At 38.8% G+C, this 17306-nt stretch overlaps 2 protein-coding genes across 2 annotated transcripts; one reads left to right on the forward strand and one right to left on the reverse strand.

Moving 5' to 3' along the window:
* The first annotated feature begins 3163 nt into the window (after positions 1 to 3163).
* LOC107607607 (uncharacterized) lies at positions 3164 to 6946 on the forward strand. The gene is made up of 3 exons (XM_016309538.1): positions 3164 to 4762; positions 5141 to 6061; positions 6362 to 6946. Exons 1-3 carry the CDS (start codon positions 3164 to 3166, stop codon positions 6944 to 6946), a joined length of 3105 nt encoding a protein of 1034 aa, XP_016165024.1.
* Positions 6947 to 7300: 354 nt separating this feature from the next.
* Positions 7301 to 16889, reverse strand: LOC148554014 (uncharacterized). The gene is made up of 4 exons (XM_088492524.1): positions 16877 to 16889; positions 15600 to 15994; positions 15141 to 15525; positions 7301 to 7356 (listed from the first exon to the last, which is right to left on the reverse strand). Exons 1-4 carry the CDS (start codon positions 16887 to 16889, stop codon positions 7301 to 7303), a joined length of 849 nt encoding a protein of 282 aa, XP_088348650.1.
* Positions 16890 to 17306: the final 417 nt, after the last annotated feature.

The raw sequence follows: 17306 nt of genomic DNA on the forward strand, positions 1-17306 counted from the left end.
CTTCTCTCCCGTCATAAGGTTAGAATTTAAAGTTTTCAAAATTAATATATATAATAGGAATATTTTAATTATTTTCTATAATAAAACTGTTGTAGTCATTTTTTATAAAAAATATTAATTTAGACCAGTTCATGATTTGATTCACTATTTTTTTATCAAATTAATTTGTCTAGCCTAATTTTGACAAAAATAACACGGTTTAATCAAGTTAAATTTTAATTACTAAAAAAAATCTTTAAAAAAAGACGTTTTATACGTCTTTATTTGAGTGACTCCTTCAGATATAATTATTCACACAGTTAATATAAAAAGTAATTTTTTTAACGTAATCATATATAATTAGATGTGTGTATAAAAATATTTTATGATAATAATTTATCAAAATTAAATTCATGTAATTATATGATAAAAAAAAAGCTAATGAATTATAACTCAAATGGCATAATTTTTTCATACTCATCTAGAGATCGCGAGTTTAAATCTCACTCTTAACTTAAAAAAAAAAGGAAAATACTATTTGTACACCAAAATCAGCCACCAATGTATTTATATATAAATACATGTGTGGTTTAATTTATTTTCGATGTGTATTTATATTCTAATAGCTAACTTTGATGACTGATTTTGATGTACACGTAGCATAACCAAAAAAAAATATCTACTTATTATTATAAATTCTAACTCGCTCAACGTGGCGTGTAATTTGTTGTACATATAAATTTCAAGAATCAAGACCTAAGTCCTCCTGTTGCCGTCAATTTCTGCAAGCTTAAATTATTCAACGGAATTTGTAGTTTCTCTTTTTTTATTAAAATAACTTTGTTCATATATATAGTTCTTTACTATTTTTAAGTCTTGAGCATAAAATTATTAATTTTAAAAATACTATAATTTAATATTTTGATTAAGCTCACAATTATTATTATTATTATTTTACACATTTAATAAATAAAAATAAATCAATAAACACATTAATACTTGTTAACTCATCTATTACAATAATAATGCTACTTGTAATCTTGTATGGAATTGTGTTAGTTACGTAGGAGTGCCCGGTATTGAGTTATGACTTATGAGCAATGACATCATGTGTGATTTATCCCCTGGTTTATATCGCGTAATTGACATTTGACAGATACATCCTCATAGACCAAAACCGGCAAATTTTTTTTTTTTTTAATAAGATGACAAATAAATTTTTAAAAATTTAAATTTTGAACGGATTAATCGTTGAAGAAAAAATACTAATAAAATTTTTTATGATGATAAATATGGATAAATTAGTTTAGATTAAGATCTTAATCATAAAGATTAATTTAGAAGTAATGCACCCACAATTATAATTGTACCGTCCCGATATTCTTGGCCAAATATTCTAATATCCTCCGTCAACAAACTACAAAATCGAGAATAAGTCTACCAATTCAAATCATGCCGATATCCTCGCATAACAGAAATTCAGAATCCCAATCCTAATAACAAACAAATCCGAGCATTACTTGAAGATCCACTTATTTAAACTGACGAATATAACTCGTCAAGGCAGGTGAAAAAAGGGAAAAAAGCGAGTAATCGGCAATTCATAAGAAATATCCAATCATCATCCCCACTCTTTACTTTTTCTCAGTTTTATTTCTTAACGTTTTGCTTTTAAGTCTCTTATCCCGATAACTAACTTGGGCGTCGGAGTCCTTTTTTGTAGGGTCCACGCCGAGGTCACCAGTTCACAAGAGCGAGCTTCCGAGTCCTCCCTCAGCTGTGTAGCCGACCATATCTCGGAAGCATACTCTGGACAGAACAATTGGCGCCCACTGTGGGGCCCGAATTTTCTCACTTTCAAGTTTAACCCCATACACCCTGTGCTCTCTTCTGCTTTTTCAGGAACTGAAGCATGACAGATCAGTCGGGTACCCACCAACACGCTGGTCCCGATCTCGTAGCAGCAAACGCAGCGCTGCTCGCAGAAAATCAGCGACTGGCTGAGTTACTAGCCACCTTGCAGAACAAAGGTGAAAGGAAAAACGTCAACATGGAAGTGAACACCGACCAACAAGATGAGCACCAGTCGGAGTCTAATGCCAAGACTGAGGAGAAAACCTCGAAGACAGGGAGACGTCAAGCTAATCCTTTCTCGGAAGAAATCATGAGCTTTAAGATGCCTTAAAATTTCACGCTTCCTATGACGCTGGTACCCTATAAAGGGATCGGAGACCCTAAGATTCATGTTACTAAATTCGAGTCCATGATGTTTTTCAATAGTGACTCCGATCCCATATTATGTCGTTCATTTCCTACTTTTCTAGATGGTGCTGCGCTTTTGTGGTTTTCCAATTTACCTGCAGGTTCGATAACAAGCTTCGATGATTTTTCCAAACTATTTATCAATCAGTTCGCGGCCTCCAAGATTTACGTACGGGACTCGGACTACCTCAGCACTATTAAACAAGGACCGCACGAGAGCCTAAAAGACTATATGACCCGCTTCATAACAGCAGCCATGGAAATTCCCAACCTCAACCCCGAAGTCTAACTGCACGCCATCAAAAGCGGTTTACGACCAAGAAAATTTCAAGAAGCCATAGCAGTGGCGAAGCCAAAGACGCTGGAGGAATTTCGAGAAAAGGCAACCGGACAGATTGAAATAGAAGAGTTACGTGAAACTCGGCGGAGTGAAAGGCAGCCAAACAGAAGGGATGAGGACAAACCGGTCGCCAAGGACACCAAGAAGCCTTTCAGGCTGACGCCAAAGTACGATTCGTACACGAGGTTCAACGCTAGAAGAGAAGACATTATCAAGAAGATACTACATAACAAACTAATAAAGCCACCGAATAGGGCCGGCTCATATCAAGATCAATGCTATGTGGACAAGTCCAAGCGCTGCGCCTTTCATCAGAAGTTTGGCCACACAACTGATGAATGTGTGGTCGCAAAAGACCTCTTGGAAAGATTGGCAAGATAGGGGCACCTGGACAAATACATCAGTAGCAAAACAAGGACGATTTCAGACGACTCTAACGACCGACGACAAGAGCGACCGCCTCACACCTCGGACAAAGCCAGAACCCAACCTCCACCAACCAGGGGGATCATCAATTGCATCTCTGGAGGGTTCGCCAGTGGTGGACAAACAAGCTCGGCACGAAAGCGCCGATACAGGGACATGTTAACACTCCAACAGACAGCCGATGTATTGACTGTCAAACCAAGAACACCTAACATATCTTTCAACCCATCAGATTGCCAAACAAACTCGGATAATCTGGATGACCCAGTGGTAATTTCTATCCAAGCAGGGGACCTCCTGGTAAAGAAAGCCCTTCTCGACCCTGGAAGAAGCGCGGACGTCCTTTTCTATTCAACCTTCAAAAAGATGAAACTCAGCGAACGAACCCTGTTACCATCCTCGAGAGAACTAATCGGGTTTTCAGGGGAGCGAGTGTCAATCCTCGGCAGCATCTGGCTTAAAACGACCTTAGGAGAGCATCCCATGAGTAGAACGAAGGACGTACAGTTCCTCGTCGTCGATTGCATTAGCCCATACAACATCATTCTGGGCAGACCTTTTCTAAATTCCTTTGGTGCCATTGTCTCCACGATCCATTTGTGTGTCAAATTTCAGGTACAAGAGGACCAGATAGCCACAATACATTCCGACCACATTGAAGCTTGGAAATGTTATAATGAGAGCTTGAAAATCAAAGCAGACATCCGACAAGGAACACGGCTGGCCCAAGGGACATACAATGTTGCCAACATCTCGGGTACTGCCGAACTCGATCCAAGAGGAGATCTCCAGGACAAACCAGCACCAATCGACGACCTTGAAAAGGTACAATTAGATGACAATGTTAACCACTATACTTATATCAGCTCTTCTCTCCTTTCAGGAACAAAACAGAAGATAACAACCTTACTACGGCAGAATGCCAACCTTTTTGCCTGGACACCGGCAGACATGCCCGGCATAGACCCAGGCCTCATATGCCACAAATTACAAATCGACCCAAGAGCACGGCCTGTTTCCCAAAAGAAGCGCAACATGGGAGACGAGAAGCGCACAGCATGTCTCGAGGAAACACAAAAACTCCTCCGAGCAGGATTTATAGAGGAACTCCGATTCACAACTTGGCTATCAAACATGGTTATGGTAAGAAAAGCCTCAGGTAAGTGGCGAATGTGTGTTGATTTCACTAACTTGAATAAATCATGCCCCAAAGATGCCTATCCACTCTCATGCATAGACAAACTGGTAGATAATGCATCAGGATATAATGTTTTAAGCTTTTTAGACGCATATTCTGGTTACAATCAGATACTAATGCATCCAAAAGATAAAGATAAGACAGCTTTCATAACTGAATTGGGAAATTACTGTTATACTGTTATGCCTTTTGGACTTAAGAATGCAGGGGCTACCTACCAACGCCTCATGGACAAGGTCTTCAATAAACAAATAGGGAGAAATTTGGAAGTATACGTCGACGACATGGTCGTCAAGACTCAACAAGAACACACCCATGATGTCGACCTACAAGAAGTGTTCGGTCAGTTAAGGAAACATAACATGCGACTTAACCCGGAGAAGTGTGCCTTCGGGGTTAAAGGAGGAAAGTTCCTGGGCTTCATGTTGACATCAAGAGGCATCGAGGCCAATCCCAAAAAATGTGAAGCAATCATTAACATGAGAAGTCCCCGGACAATAAAGGAAGTCCAAAGACTAAATGGAAGGCTAGCCGCACTCTCTCGATTTATACCAAGTGTATCAACACACTCTCAGCATTTTTTCAACATACTAAAAAGGCAAACAAAGTTCAACTAGAACACGAAGTGTGGAGTAGCTTTCCAGAGGTTGAAATCCATAATCTCATCACCGCCGATCTTACAGAAGCCGAACTTAGAAAAACCACTATTACTATACTTATCGGTATCCTCAAAGGCTATCAGTTCAGTACTCGTCACGGAGATGCAAGATAAACAGGAGCCAGTCTACTTCGTCAGTAAAACATTACAAAATGCCAAACTCATATATCCACCAATGGAGAAGCTAGCATATGCACTAATACTTACGGCAAGAAGATTAAGGCACTACTTCCAAAGCAGTAAGGTCATCGTTAAAACAAATCAGCCTCTGCGATAGATCCTCACTCGACCCGAGGTCTCAGGAAGACTCACCAAATGGTCAATAGAATTATCTGAATTTGACATAACATACGAGCCGAGGACGACAATAAGGGCGCAATTCTTAGCAGATTTTCTAGCCGAATTAACAGACCAAGTAGATGATGAACACACTTGGGAGCTCTATGTAGATGGAGCTTCAAACTCAGAAGGATCGGGAGCAGGTGTATATCTAACAGACAAATCCGACCTCCAAGTGGAACAGTCAATCAGGTTCTCATTCCAAACAAGCAACAATCAAGCCAAGTATGAAGCTCTACTCGCCGGACTTCGACTTGCACAGTCTTTAAACATAACACAACTACAGGTATACTGTGACTCGCAACTGGTGGTACAACAGGTAACCGGGAATTTTCAGGTAAAGGACCAATTGTTAGAAAAATATCATGCACTGGTAAGAGAACTCATACCTCAGTTTACTTCAATACAAATCACACATATAGCTCGGAAACAAAACACCCGAGCAGATGCTTTATCAAAACTAGCAACAACTAGGAAATGTATGCATGATTCTGTTATATCTCAGCTAACCCTCGCTGAACCGAGCTTTAGCAAAAGAATATTCTCTATATCACAGGAACAAGACTGGAGGGCAACATACAAACAATACCTACAAACTGGAACCATACCAACAACTATCACAGACCAAAGAGCATTCAAAAGGCGAGCAGCATCCTTCACACTGATAGGAACAGAACTATACAAACGAGGTTTCTCCCAACCACTACTAAGATGTCTAAACACGGATGAAGCTAAGATCGCCATAGACGAGGCCCATGAAGGAGTATGTGGTAACCACATTGGAGGAATAAGCCTGGCATCTAAGGTTGCCAGAGCAGGTTATTATTGGCCAACAATGAAGAGCGATTGTATCGAAAAGGTAAGGAGATGCGACAGCTGCCAAAAACACGCACCACTAATACATAACCCGGCCGAGAATCTACATACCTCGGAGGTAAGCTGGCCATTTTATAAATGGGGGCTTGATATTCTCGGCCCCTTCCCCAAAGCTCCCGGGCAGGTAAAGTATTTACTTGTAGCAATTGATTATTTTTCGAAATGGATAGAAACAATGCCTTTAGCAATAATAGGGGCTGAAAAGGTCCGAGCTTTTCTCTGGAAAAACATTATTTGTCGTTTTGGTATACCACATGCTATTATAACTGACAATGGTTGGCAGTTTACCGATCAAAACCTGGCAGAATTTTTGCAGGGTTTCAAAATTAAGCATCACTTTTCATCAGTAGAACACCCGCAAACAAACGGACTCGCCGAGGCAGCTAACAAAGTAATTCTCATCGCACTTAAGAAAAAGCTCGGCGAAGCCAAAGGAGAATGGGTGGAGTTAATCCCAAAAATACTGTGGAGTTACAATACAACAAAACAAACAACCACCAAGGAGACCCCTTACCGACTTGTCTATGGCGCCGATGCAATGATCCCAGTCGAGATTGCCCTAACATCAGGAAGAACAACACAAACATCAGCACCAAACAATGACAACATCAGACAAGCGGAATTGGATATAATAGAGGAAGACAGATACAAAGCTGAGATGAGGCACAAAGCAATGCAAAGCATAATAAAAAGAAAATACAACAAGATGGTCAAACCCAGGTCCTTCGCCGAAGAAGACCTCGTCTTAAGACGAACGGAAGAAGCACGGAAACCACAAACACATGGAAAACTCGCAGCAACATGGGAAGGCCCTTACCGAGTAATACAAATACTCGGCAAGGGAGCATATAAACTTCAAACAATATAAGGAAATGACATCCCTGGAATATGGAATGTATCATCTCTTAGATCTTACTTATCATAAGAAGATATGGCCACGGGGAGACACTCTTTTTCCTACTCACAAGGTTTTTTCCCAAAAACAGGATTTTTCTTGGAGAGGTTTTAATGAGGTCCCCCACCCCATATTAGTCATGTACTCAACAAAAACAATCAACTATACACATTTCTAATCAGAACATCTATTTATAATACCAACTATCCCAATATGTCAAATATTCAGTTAATGTGCACACATTCAAAATCAAAGTATCAAACACCCCATACGGGTACAAAACACCTAGGTCCAAATTAAACAAACATAAATTACAAAAGCAGTCCTCTAATCTGCTCCTTTCTCTACTGATTCACTTTCACCCTGATTTTCAGGCAGGGTACCTGACAAACCCCAATTTGACGGTTTGTTTTGTATTGATTTTTGGGGATTTTATCACCTTTTATCCACATTTATTCAATGAAATAGCATGGTTTTATAACTTCTCCCTTAATTGTGCTTAAGAGTGAAAACATGCTTTTTAGGACTCAAAATAGCTAAATTTAATTCACCTTGATTCTATTAGATGCCTTGATATGTTTGTTAAGTGATTTAAGGTTTAGGAGGCAAAGATTGGATCAAGGGAATGAGGAAAGAAAGCATGAAAAGTTGGAGAACTCATGAAGAAATGAAAGAACCGGAAAGCTGTCAAGCTGACCTCTTTGCACTTAAACGACCATAACTTGAGCTACAGAGGTCCAATTGATGCGGTTCCAGTTGGGTTGGAAAACTAACATCCGGGGCTTCGAAACGATATAAGATTTGCCATAGTTGCTACACGTATGGTGGCGCGCACGCGCAAAGTACGCGCACGCGCCGTTGCTGCCACCTAGTTCACTTAAAGCAAAACGTGGCCAACGAATTCTAAAGCCTTGTGGGCCCAATCCAACTCATTTCTGATGCTATTTAACCCAAGGAGTGAAGAGGGAAACATGTGTTAGTTACCAATTAGTTTAGTTTAGCTTTGTAATTAGTTTCTAGAGAGAGAAGCTCTCACTTCTCTCTAGAATTAGGATTAGGTTTAGTTCTTAGATCTAGATTTTAATTCATCTTCTTCTACTTCTATCTTCTCAATCCCTTGTTGTTACATTCATTCTTCTTCTATTCTTTTGTTGTAATTTCCTTTATGTTGTTCTTATGTTTTGTTATAGATCTACTTTTGCTCCTTCTATTTTCTTTCAATTCAATTAGAGGTAATTCATAATAATTGTGTTCCTTTTGATTGTTGTTGTTAATTCATTGCCATAATTGTTGTTAGATTCTATTTTTGTTATCAATTTACTTTGCTTTTCTTTTATGCCTTCCAAGTGTTTGATGAAATGCTTGGTTGGATTTTAGTATAGATTTTGTTCCTCTTGGCTATGGTAGAGTAATTAGTGACGCTTGAGTTATCTAATGTCTTTGTTGATTGATAATTAGAAATTGCTAATTGATTTAGATACCACTAAAGCTAGTCTTTCCCTTGGGAGTTGGCTAGGACTTGTGGAATCAAGTTGATTCATCCACTTGACTTTCCTCCATTATTAGAGGTTAACTAAGTGGTAGCAATGGACAATTGTGGTCACAATCGAGGAGGATAACTAGGATAGGACTTCTAATTCTCACAACCTTGCCAAGTGCTTTTTAGTTGTTAGTTTATTTTCATTGTCATTTACATTTCATGTCTCTTATCCCAAAACCCCAAAATACAACCCCTAACCAATAACAAGACACTTCATTGTAATTCCTAGGGAGAACGACCCGAGGTTTAAATACTTCGGTTTATAGAATTTAGGGGTTTGTTACTTGTGACAAACAAATTTTTGTATGAAAGGATTATTGTTGGTTTAGGAACTATACTTGCAACGAGAATTCATTTGTGAAATTCTAAACCATCAAAAATCCATTCGTCAAAATGGCGCCGTTGCCGGGGAATTGCAATGGTGTTATGTTATTGGTTATTGTATATATGTGAATAGTGTGAATATGTTTGCTTTTGTTAGCTCTTGCTAGTTTTAGGATTTAATTTTCTTGCTTCTTATTTGATTTTGTTTTCATTTTCTTCTTGCTATCATGAATTCTCATTTTGGCTATGAGTGTGATTACAACTATGTTGTAGGTGATGGGAGCTACAATGAAGATGTGTATCAAGAATGGGACAATCAAAGGTGGGAAGAGCCATATGCTTATGATCAATCATCATGGCAACAACCCCCACCAATGCACTATGAGGAAGAGCCATTCTTTGATGCATATCAATCAAATGGCTATGGTGGATCTCCTTGTGATTTCCAAGAACCACCACTATGTGCCTATGAGTCATATCCTCAACATGACCCTCAACCACACTCACAAGCCTATTTTCAACAAACACCTCCATATGACCATGATCATTACCTACCATACCAACCTCCTTTTGAACCATATGAGCCATACATGGAACCACAATTCCAAGATTACTACTCCCAAGAACCACTTCAATACACACCACCACCTCACCAAGAAGAACCACCTTCCTATAATGAACCCTTTCTCCAAGACAATGAACCTTCTTATCCACTCCAACCTCTAATGGATGGAACCCTTGGTGTTCTTCTTCAAGGACATGAGGAGATGACAAGGGATGTGCAACAATTCATGACCGCCTTGGATGCGGTGGTAAACCGGTTAGCATCCCAACTTTTGGACACTCAAGGAACTCCCACGGCTCAAGAAGAGCATAGCATGAAGGAGAGATTGAAAACTCCGGTGGAAAAGGAGGAATGCCACTTTGTATTAGAACAATTGGAGGAGCCTATAATCATTAAAGAAAAGGAAGAAGTGGTTGAAGACTTAGGAGATGCGGAACTTCCATGGGAAGCTAAAATCAAAGAAAATCCCTCCAAGAAGAGTAAATTTGATGTTGAGGAGGAATGTGCACAACCTCCAAGGCATATTCTATATGAAGACTTGGAGAGAATGAAGCAAGAATTGAGTTCCCTTGGTGATGAAGATCATGCATCCAATCTTCTTGGTGAAGAATCCTTTGAATTTGAAGAATCCTCTCCCAATGAATTTAAAAGTGATGTGGAGGTAGATTTCTCTCAACCTCCCATTTATGACTTGAGTGATGGAGACGAGCTAGATGAAGTTGATGAACAAAGGATTGAGAATGAAGAAGTTTATGAAGAGGTGGAGATTGACAAGGAAGAACACAAGGGAGTGAAGCTCGCTAGCACATTGGAGATACCTCTTCCCAAGTCACCACCATCCATTCTCTCATTCAAGTGGGTAAATTCCTTATGCTCAAGCTTTATTATTCCCCTTGAATATGGTTTGCTTAAGACGGATGGTCAACTAAGACATATTTGTGGCTTTAAGAGTAAAAAGGAGATGGTTAGTGGTTTGAAATATCATTCTAGGTTCATTATGGTTGCATGCTCAAAGCTTAATTGTAAGAGTTGGTGTAGAACTAGATCGCTTGGGTCTAGAAGGATGTTTGGTCATTTCCTTGAGAATTCACTTTTCTCACCACCCACATGGATTAATGATAATCAACTTGGAGATGGGTGTGAAGACAAAATATGGGATCCGGGAACACATGAGGATCAACATTGGGAGCCCATGGTTTGTGAAGAACTCCATCAAAGCTTGAAGATATTAATCTTGAATGATGGAGCTTATTGGAAGTCCAAGCATTGGTGGAAGTTCCAAGATGAGTACAAGCACAAGCCACCTTGATGAGGAGCTCCCCATAAGTCCAACTTAAGGACAATAAACAAAAGTGCTAGGTGGGAGACAACCCACCATGGTAAAATCCTTTCATTTTCTCTTTTGTACATATTGATAGAATTAGTTTAATTTCATGTTTTGTTTAGATAGTTGAGTTTAATTGGTAGTTTAGTATGTTAAATAAGGTTTTAGGGTGTTTCGGTAGATGCTTGGAGGTTTAGAATGCTGAGATTGGTGCAAAAAAAAAAAAAAAAAACGGCCATCGGCGCGTTAGCACGCTGTGCGCGCGCGCGCACATTGCACTTCCGCAACTTCTGGTACAAAAACCAGAGAGTTGTGCGCGCGTTGTGCCAGCATTGTGCTGGGAGCACAACCTCATCCACGCGTAAGCGCGCTGTGCGCGCGCGCGCGGATTGTCCCTGCTGCATCCACGCATAAGCGCGCTGTGCGCGCGCGCGTGGATTTGCACCCTGCTTTTCTCCTCCCTCCTTTCTCCTTCTTTCCTCTTCTCTTCTTCTTTCTTTCTAATTTTTTTTTCTTCTTCCTCTCTTAGAAATTTTTTTTTTCTTTTCATATAAATGAAATTTTTTTAAAAAAAAAAAAAATAATAATAATAATAAATAATAATAATAATAAATAAATAAATAAATAAATAAAATACTAAAAAAAAAATTCTCTCTTTTTCTCCATTTTCTTTTATTGCATTTGCTTGTTTTCATTCATTGCATTTTCATTTTGTTTTTTTTACCTTGTTCTCATTTTATTTTCTAAGTTTTCCATTTTAATAATAGTGATTGAACTTTCCTACTCAATTGTTGAGACTTTCTTACATTATTTTGGTGCTTCTTAACTTGTTTGATATTGTTGGGTGATGAAACTTTTAAATCAATGCTTCATCTTGTATGACTTTTGTGTCTTTGTGCATTGATATGACCTCATATTGTCTTTCATGACCCACTTCTTCTCAGTTGAACTTGATGCTCAACACACTCTTCATACTTTAACTTTACTCTTGCATCGAGCTTAATGATATGCCTTAGCTTACATTGTTTTCTCACTCACATGCTTAGCTAACATGTAGTAGGAAATCATACTCTTATTCGGCATTAGCCCCGCCTATGTTCTAATTGCCTTGATATCTTTGTTATAGGCTTAATTTTCTTTACTTTTCTTTCCTTTTAGGTTGGCCACCAAGAAAGGAGAAAGGAAAAGCTTTTAAATGGGGCAACAAACAAGTCCTCCGCGCAACCTTGTGAAGAAGCTCATCAATTTAGCAACCCGTCCACCTTGCTCTTCTTTACATGCACCGAGGACGGTGCAATCTTCAAGTGTGGGGAGGTCGTCTGACCGATCTCCATGGGTAAAAATTTCCTTTTCAACACCAAATTTTTTTTTATCTTCTTTGATTAGATTAGCTATTGCATTGCATGATAGGTTGCATGTTAGTTAGAATTTGTACATATTTTTACCACTCCTTTGTTATTAGGACTACTTGGTTAGGGTGATGATTTTCTTTCCAAGAAACCGTTTTAGGGCAACCTACCAATTTGAAAACTTTTTGTTGAACTTGCTTGAAAGAATTTATTTTGGAACATGGTTTTGAGCTAAGAACACAAGCTTGTGAGATTTGAGCCTAATGATGTGGTTACATCTTATAACCACTTATTTTTCCTTCTTTTGTGCATTATTCTCTTCCTATGATTGTGATTTTTTATTTGTTTGATTCTTTATGTCCATTATTTTGTGTATTCATGCATTTATATGATTGAGGCCATCATTTCATCTAGCTCACTTACCCAAATAGCCTTACCTTTTATCTTCCTTTGTTAGCCAAATTTGAGCCTACGCTTAACCCACTTATTCTTATTTTAGCACATTACAAGCCTTAAAGCGAAAAACAATAATTGTCCCTTAATTTGGATCTTTGATTAGCTTAGGCTAGTGTGTGTGAGTATCATTCAAGTGTGGGAACCTTGGGACATTGGGTGAATAAAAGGTTATTTTGTATTGTTATTGAAAATATTGGGAATTGGGTACATACTCATGTATTGATTAAATGTATAGACCTTATGCATTGATGTTCTTGTGTATAGTTTGAAAGAAAAAAGAAAAAAAAATGAAAAGAAAAAGAAATAAAAGTGAAAAAGAAAAAAAAAAGAAAAGAAAAGAAAAAAATGTATATAGAAAAAGAAAGAAAAAAAAAAGAAGAGCAATAAAGGGGACAAAATGCCCCAAAATGAAGCTCAATAAGAATCAATGCATAAGTGTTGTGAAATGAAAAGAAAATGCATGAGTATGTGAAAAAGTGAGAAAATGGGTAGTTAGGTTAGAACTTAATTGTATAGGATGTCATAGGTTAGGTGGGAAGTTTAAGCTTATCAAAGATTCAAATTTCAAGCTCACTTGACCAAATATGCATCCTACCTTGACCCTAGCCCCATTACAACCAATGAAAAGACCTCATGATACTTGTATGCATGCATGAAATAAATGTTGATTGTTAGAAGAAAAAAATAAATCTTGGAAAGCATGAAATAGAGGAGAATTGAGTGAATCAACCCTAAACACTTGAGTGAATAGAGTGCAAACACTACCGGTGAGGGTTTGATGCTCAATTACATGTTTTCACCTATGATCATCATTCTTCATGCAAGTTTGTAAAAATATTTAATAACTCAATTCAATTGTGGATTAGACTTGCTAGTCCTTAGCCCTTGGGCATATATGTTTCTTGGGAATTGATTTATTTTGACCAAGCACTTGCATTCATTTAGATAGTTGCATATAGGTAGATTGCATTTAGTTAGTTTCCATTGAATAAATGCCATACCCTTACTTCATTCTTGGTTCAAGCATGAGGACATGCTTGGTTTAAGTGTGGGGAGGTTGACAAACCCCAATTTGACAGTTTGTTTTGTATTGATTTTTGGAGATTTTATCACCTTTTACCCACATTTATTCAATGAAATAGCATGGTTTTATAACTTCTCCCTTAATTGTGCTTAAGAGTGAAAACATGCTTTTTAGGACTCAAAATAGCTAAATTTAATTCACCTTGATTCTATTAGATGCCTTGATATGTTTGTTAAGTGATTTAAGGTTTAGGAGGCAAAGATTGGATCAAGGAAATGAGGAAAGAAAGCATGAAAAGTTGGAGAACTCATGAAGAAATGAAAGAACCGGAAAGCTGTCAAGCCGACCTCTTTGCACTTAAACGATCATAACTTGAGCTACAGAGGTCCAATTGATGCGGTTCCAGTTGGGTTGGAAAGCTAACATCCGGGGCTTCGAAACGATATAAGATTTGCCATAGTTGCTACACGTATGGTGGCGCGCACGCGCAAAGTACGCGCACGCGCCGTTGCTGCCACCTAGTTCACTTAAAGCAAAATGTGGCCAACGAATTCTAAAGCCTTGTGGGCCCAATCCAACTCATTTCTAATGCTATTTAACCCAAGGAGTGAAGAGGGAAACATGTGTTAGTTACCAATTAGTTTATTTTAGCTTTGTAATTAGTTTCTAGAGAGAGAAGCTCTCACTTCTCTCTAGAATTAGGATTAGGTTTAGTTCTTAGATCTAGATTTTAATTCATCTTCTTCTACTTCTATCTTCTCAATCCCTTGTTGTTACATTCATTCTTCTTCTATTCTTTTGTTGTAATTTCCTTTATGTTGTTCTTATGTTTTGTTATAGATCTACTTTTGCTCCTTCTATTTTCTTTCAATTCAATTAGAGGTAATTCATAATAATTGTGTTCCTTTTGATTGTTGTTGTTAATTCATTGCCATAATTGTTGTTAGATTCTATTTTTGTTATCAATTTACTTTGCTTTTCTTTTATGCCTTCCAAGTGTTTGATGAAATGCTTGGTTGGATTTTAGTATAGATTTTGTTCCTCTTGGCTATGGTAGAGTAATTAGTGACGCTTGAGTTATCTAATGTCTTTGTTGATTGATAATTAGAAATTGCTAATTGATTTAGATACCACTAAAGCTAGTCTTTCCCTTGGGAGTTGGCTAGGACTTGTGGAATCAAGTTGATTCATCCACTTGACTTTCCTCCATTATTAGAGGTTAACTAAGTGGTAGCAATGGACAATTGTGGTCACAATCGAGGAGGATAACTAGGATAGGACTTCTAATTCTCACAACCTTGCCAAGTGCTTTTTAGTTGTTAGTTTATTTTCATTGTCATTTACATTTCATGTCTCTTATCCCAAAACCCCAAAATACAACCCCTAACCAATAACAAGACACTTCATTGTAATTCCTAGGGAGAACGACCCGAGGTTTAAATACTTCGGTTTATAGAATTTAGGGGTTTGTTACTTGTGACAAACAAATTTTTGTATGAAAGGATTATTGTTGGTTTAGGAACTATACTTGCAACGAGAATTCATTTGTGAAATTCTAAACCATCAAAAATCCATTCGTTAGTACCATCATCCATAAGGCGACCACCACTTACAATCTTCGTAACATCAAGAAAACTCACGTCAGCATCTGGAGCAACGACACCAATCTGAGCTACAGCTCGGTCAAAGCCAAGCGTAAAGGCAGTCAAAACCTCCTCCTCAAGCTCAACAACCCTTGCCTTCAATCCCACCAATTCAGTGACATTTGCCTCCAAATCCCCCTTCAGCTTACCAACTTCAGTCTCAGACGCCTTCTTCACATTCTTTACCTCAGCCCTTAACTTATCAATCTTCAAATCCCTCTCCTGCAACGATTCCTTAAGCTTTTTCACAGCAGCCACATTATCTGCATCCAATATAGCATCCAATTCAGAGGTGCGACCAATCGATAGCAAACGAGCACCCATGACCTACAAAACAAAGGTCGTCAATTAGCACACAAAAAAAAGTAAACAAAAGAAATTAAACCATGAATAAAACAAACCTGCAGATAACGTGCGACCCCTATTTTTCCAGCATCATGAATCGTCTTCACATCAGCATCAACCTGGGCGAACTCATCAGCCACTGCCATGAATGGAAAAGAAGCCGACCATATAGAATTACTCGGCCCATTACGATAACCATGAAGGACAAGCTGACTCTGGTAGGCAGACTCAATCTCCTCCGCGGTAAAGACAGCATTATCCTCCTTCACTCCAATTAGGTCCACCACCTTCGTAGTCCCCCCACCTCTTTTCCTTTTAAGAGGAATCTCTTGACCAACAGAACCCCCACCCTCCTTTGCCACATTTGTTGAAGATCCCTCCTTTTCTTTCTTCTTAGCCTTAGAAACGAAAGCCTTCAAATTAGCAGTGGTTAAAGTCGAAGCCTTTTCACCTAGCAAAAACAACCAACAAAATCAATAACTTTCGAAAACATTAAGCACAACAACAAATCCACACAAAGTATACCTAGATATTCCTCTAAAGCCTCCCTATCACCCTCAAGCCTTAGCAATGTCGGGATAGATAAAAGCTCAGAAGATGACATAGCAGACATCAGAAAACCAATAATGTAATCCTCACTCTTGACCCTATCCTCGCACTCTAAAACTTGCCGAGGCTCAGCAGACCAGAAAACAGGGAACCTCTCCTCCATCAGGGCGTCAAGAAAAAAAGGGTAACACTCCTCACAAATCTAAACCTTCACAAAAAACTCCTTAAAATCCTTAAAAGAAGACTTGTAAAGGCTGAAGATAGCTCGCCCCGGATGACTACTCAAGTTTACCCAGCCACCCTTCCAAACACCTTTCGCTTGAAATAACGAAAAGAAAACTCCAAGGGAAGGATAACAACACAGATGCTCCATAAGACACTCAAAAGCACGAACAAAAGCCCACGAATTGGGGTGAAGTTGCGTCGGAGCACAGTTCAACAAAGACAAAACCCCACACTGAAAATCGGTAAAGGGAAAGCGAACACCCAACTCAGTCAACATACATGTGTACACATAGAAATAAGCCCAGTCGTCTCTCTTCTCGCAAACTCTATCACTCTTCTCGCACGGTAAGAACCTAACCCTCAAACTGTCCGTACCTCTGACCCACCTCGCACTATTCAACTGCCTCAACATATCAGAACTACTAAACACCGAAATCCGTGATTTTACGCCACTATCAACCCAACCATAAGGGTCATTTTCATCTACAACAACCCCATTCTTACCCATGCAAACCAAGAAGAAACAGCAGCAAAATGACAAAGAAAACTGAAAAGTTACCTTTTTTACTCATCATGACACTCATAAACAAAATCCAAACTTGCAGAAGCCTAACGGATGAGGGGACAGGGAGTTACTTCGACACATAACCCCACGAAGCCCACTCCACTTTCCATTAACTACACATGGCGTCACCCCACTTCTCGCCATAAAAAAAAACCATTCCATATAAAGCCCAATTTACAAAGCCCAAAAACAAATAAACTTGGCAAGAGGAACACGTTGAACTTGGGGGCTTCCTAAGGCAACGAATCCACGACAACTAAAAGCTCCAACATCAACAGGCCGAGGATATAGAAAAGCTCAACATGTTCCTCATGCCGAGCTTGGGGGCTGTGTACCATCCCGATATCCTCGGCCAAATATTCCAATATCCTCGGCCAACAAACTACAAAACCGAGAATAAGTCCACCAATTCAAATCATGCCAA

The sequence above is a fragment of the Arachis ipaensis genome, chromosome B7 (genome assembly GCF_059453495.1).
Source record: "Arachis ipaensis isolate K30076 ecotype BB chromosome B7, ASM5945349v1, whole genome shotgun sequence".
Classification (NCBI taxonomy): Eukaryota; Viridiplantae; Streptophyta; class Magnoliopsida; order Fabales; family Fabaceae; genus Arachis; species Arachis ipaensis.

Excerpts from the sequence above, each read along its gene's own strand:
- LOC107607607 (XM_016309538.1), top strand. The coding sequence starts at position 3,164 with ATGTTAACACTCCAACAGACAGCCGATGTATTGACTGTCAAACCAAGA. Across the intron at positions 4,763-5,140 it reads TCTCTCGATTTATACCAAGT|ATCCTCACTCGACCCGAGGT; the intron begins GTATCAACACAC and ends CCTCTGCGATAG. Across the intron at positions 6,062-6,361 it reads AGAGCGATTGTATCGAAAAG|TTTACCGATCAAAACCTGGC; the intron begins GTAAGGAGATGC and ends AATGGTTGGCAG.
- LOC148554014 (XM_088492524.1), bottom strand. Across the intron at positions 15,526-15,599 it reads GGGTCGCACGTTATCTGCAG|GTCATGGGTGCTCGTTTGCT; the intron begins GTTTGTTTTATT and ends TTTGTTTTGTAG. Across the intron at positions 7,357-15,140 it reads TGGTCGCCTTATGGATGATG|GTACCCTGCCTGAAAATCAG; the intron begins GTACTAACGAAT and ends GGGGTTTGTCAG.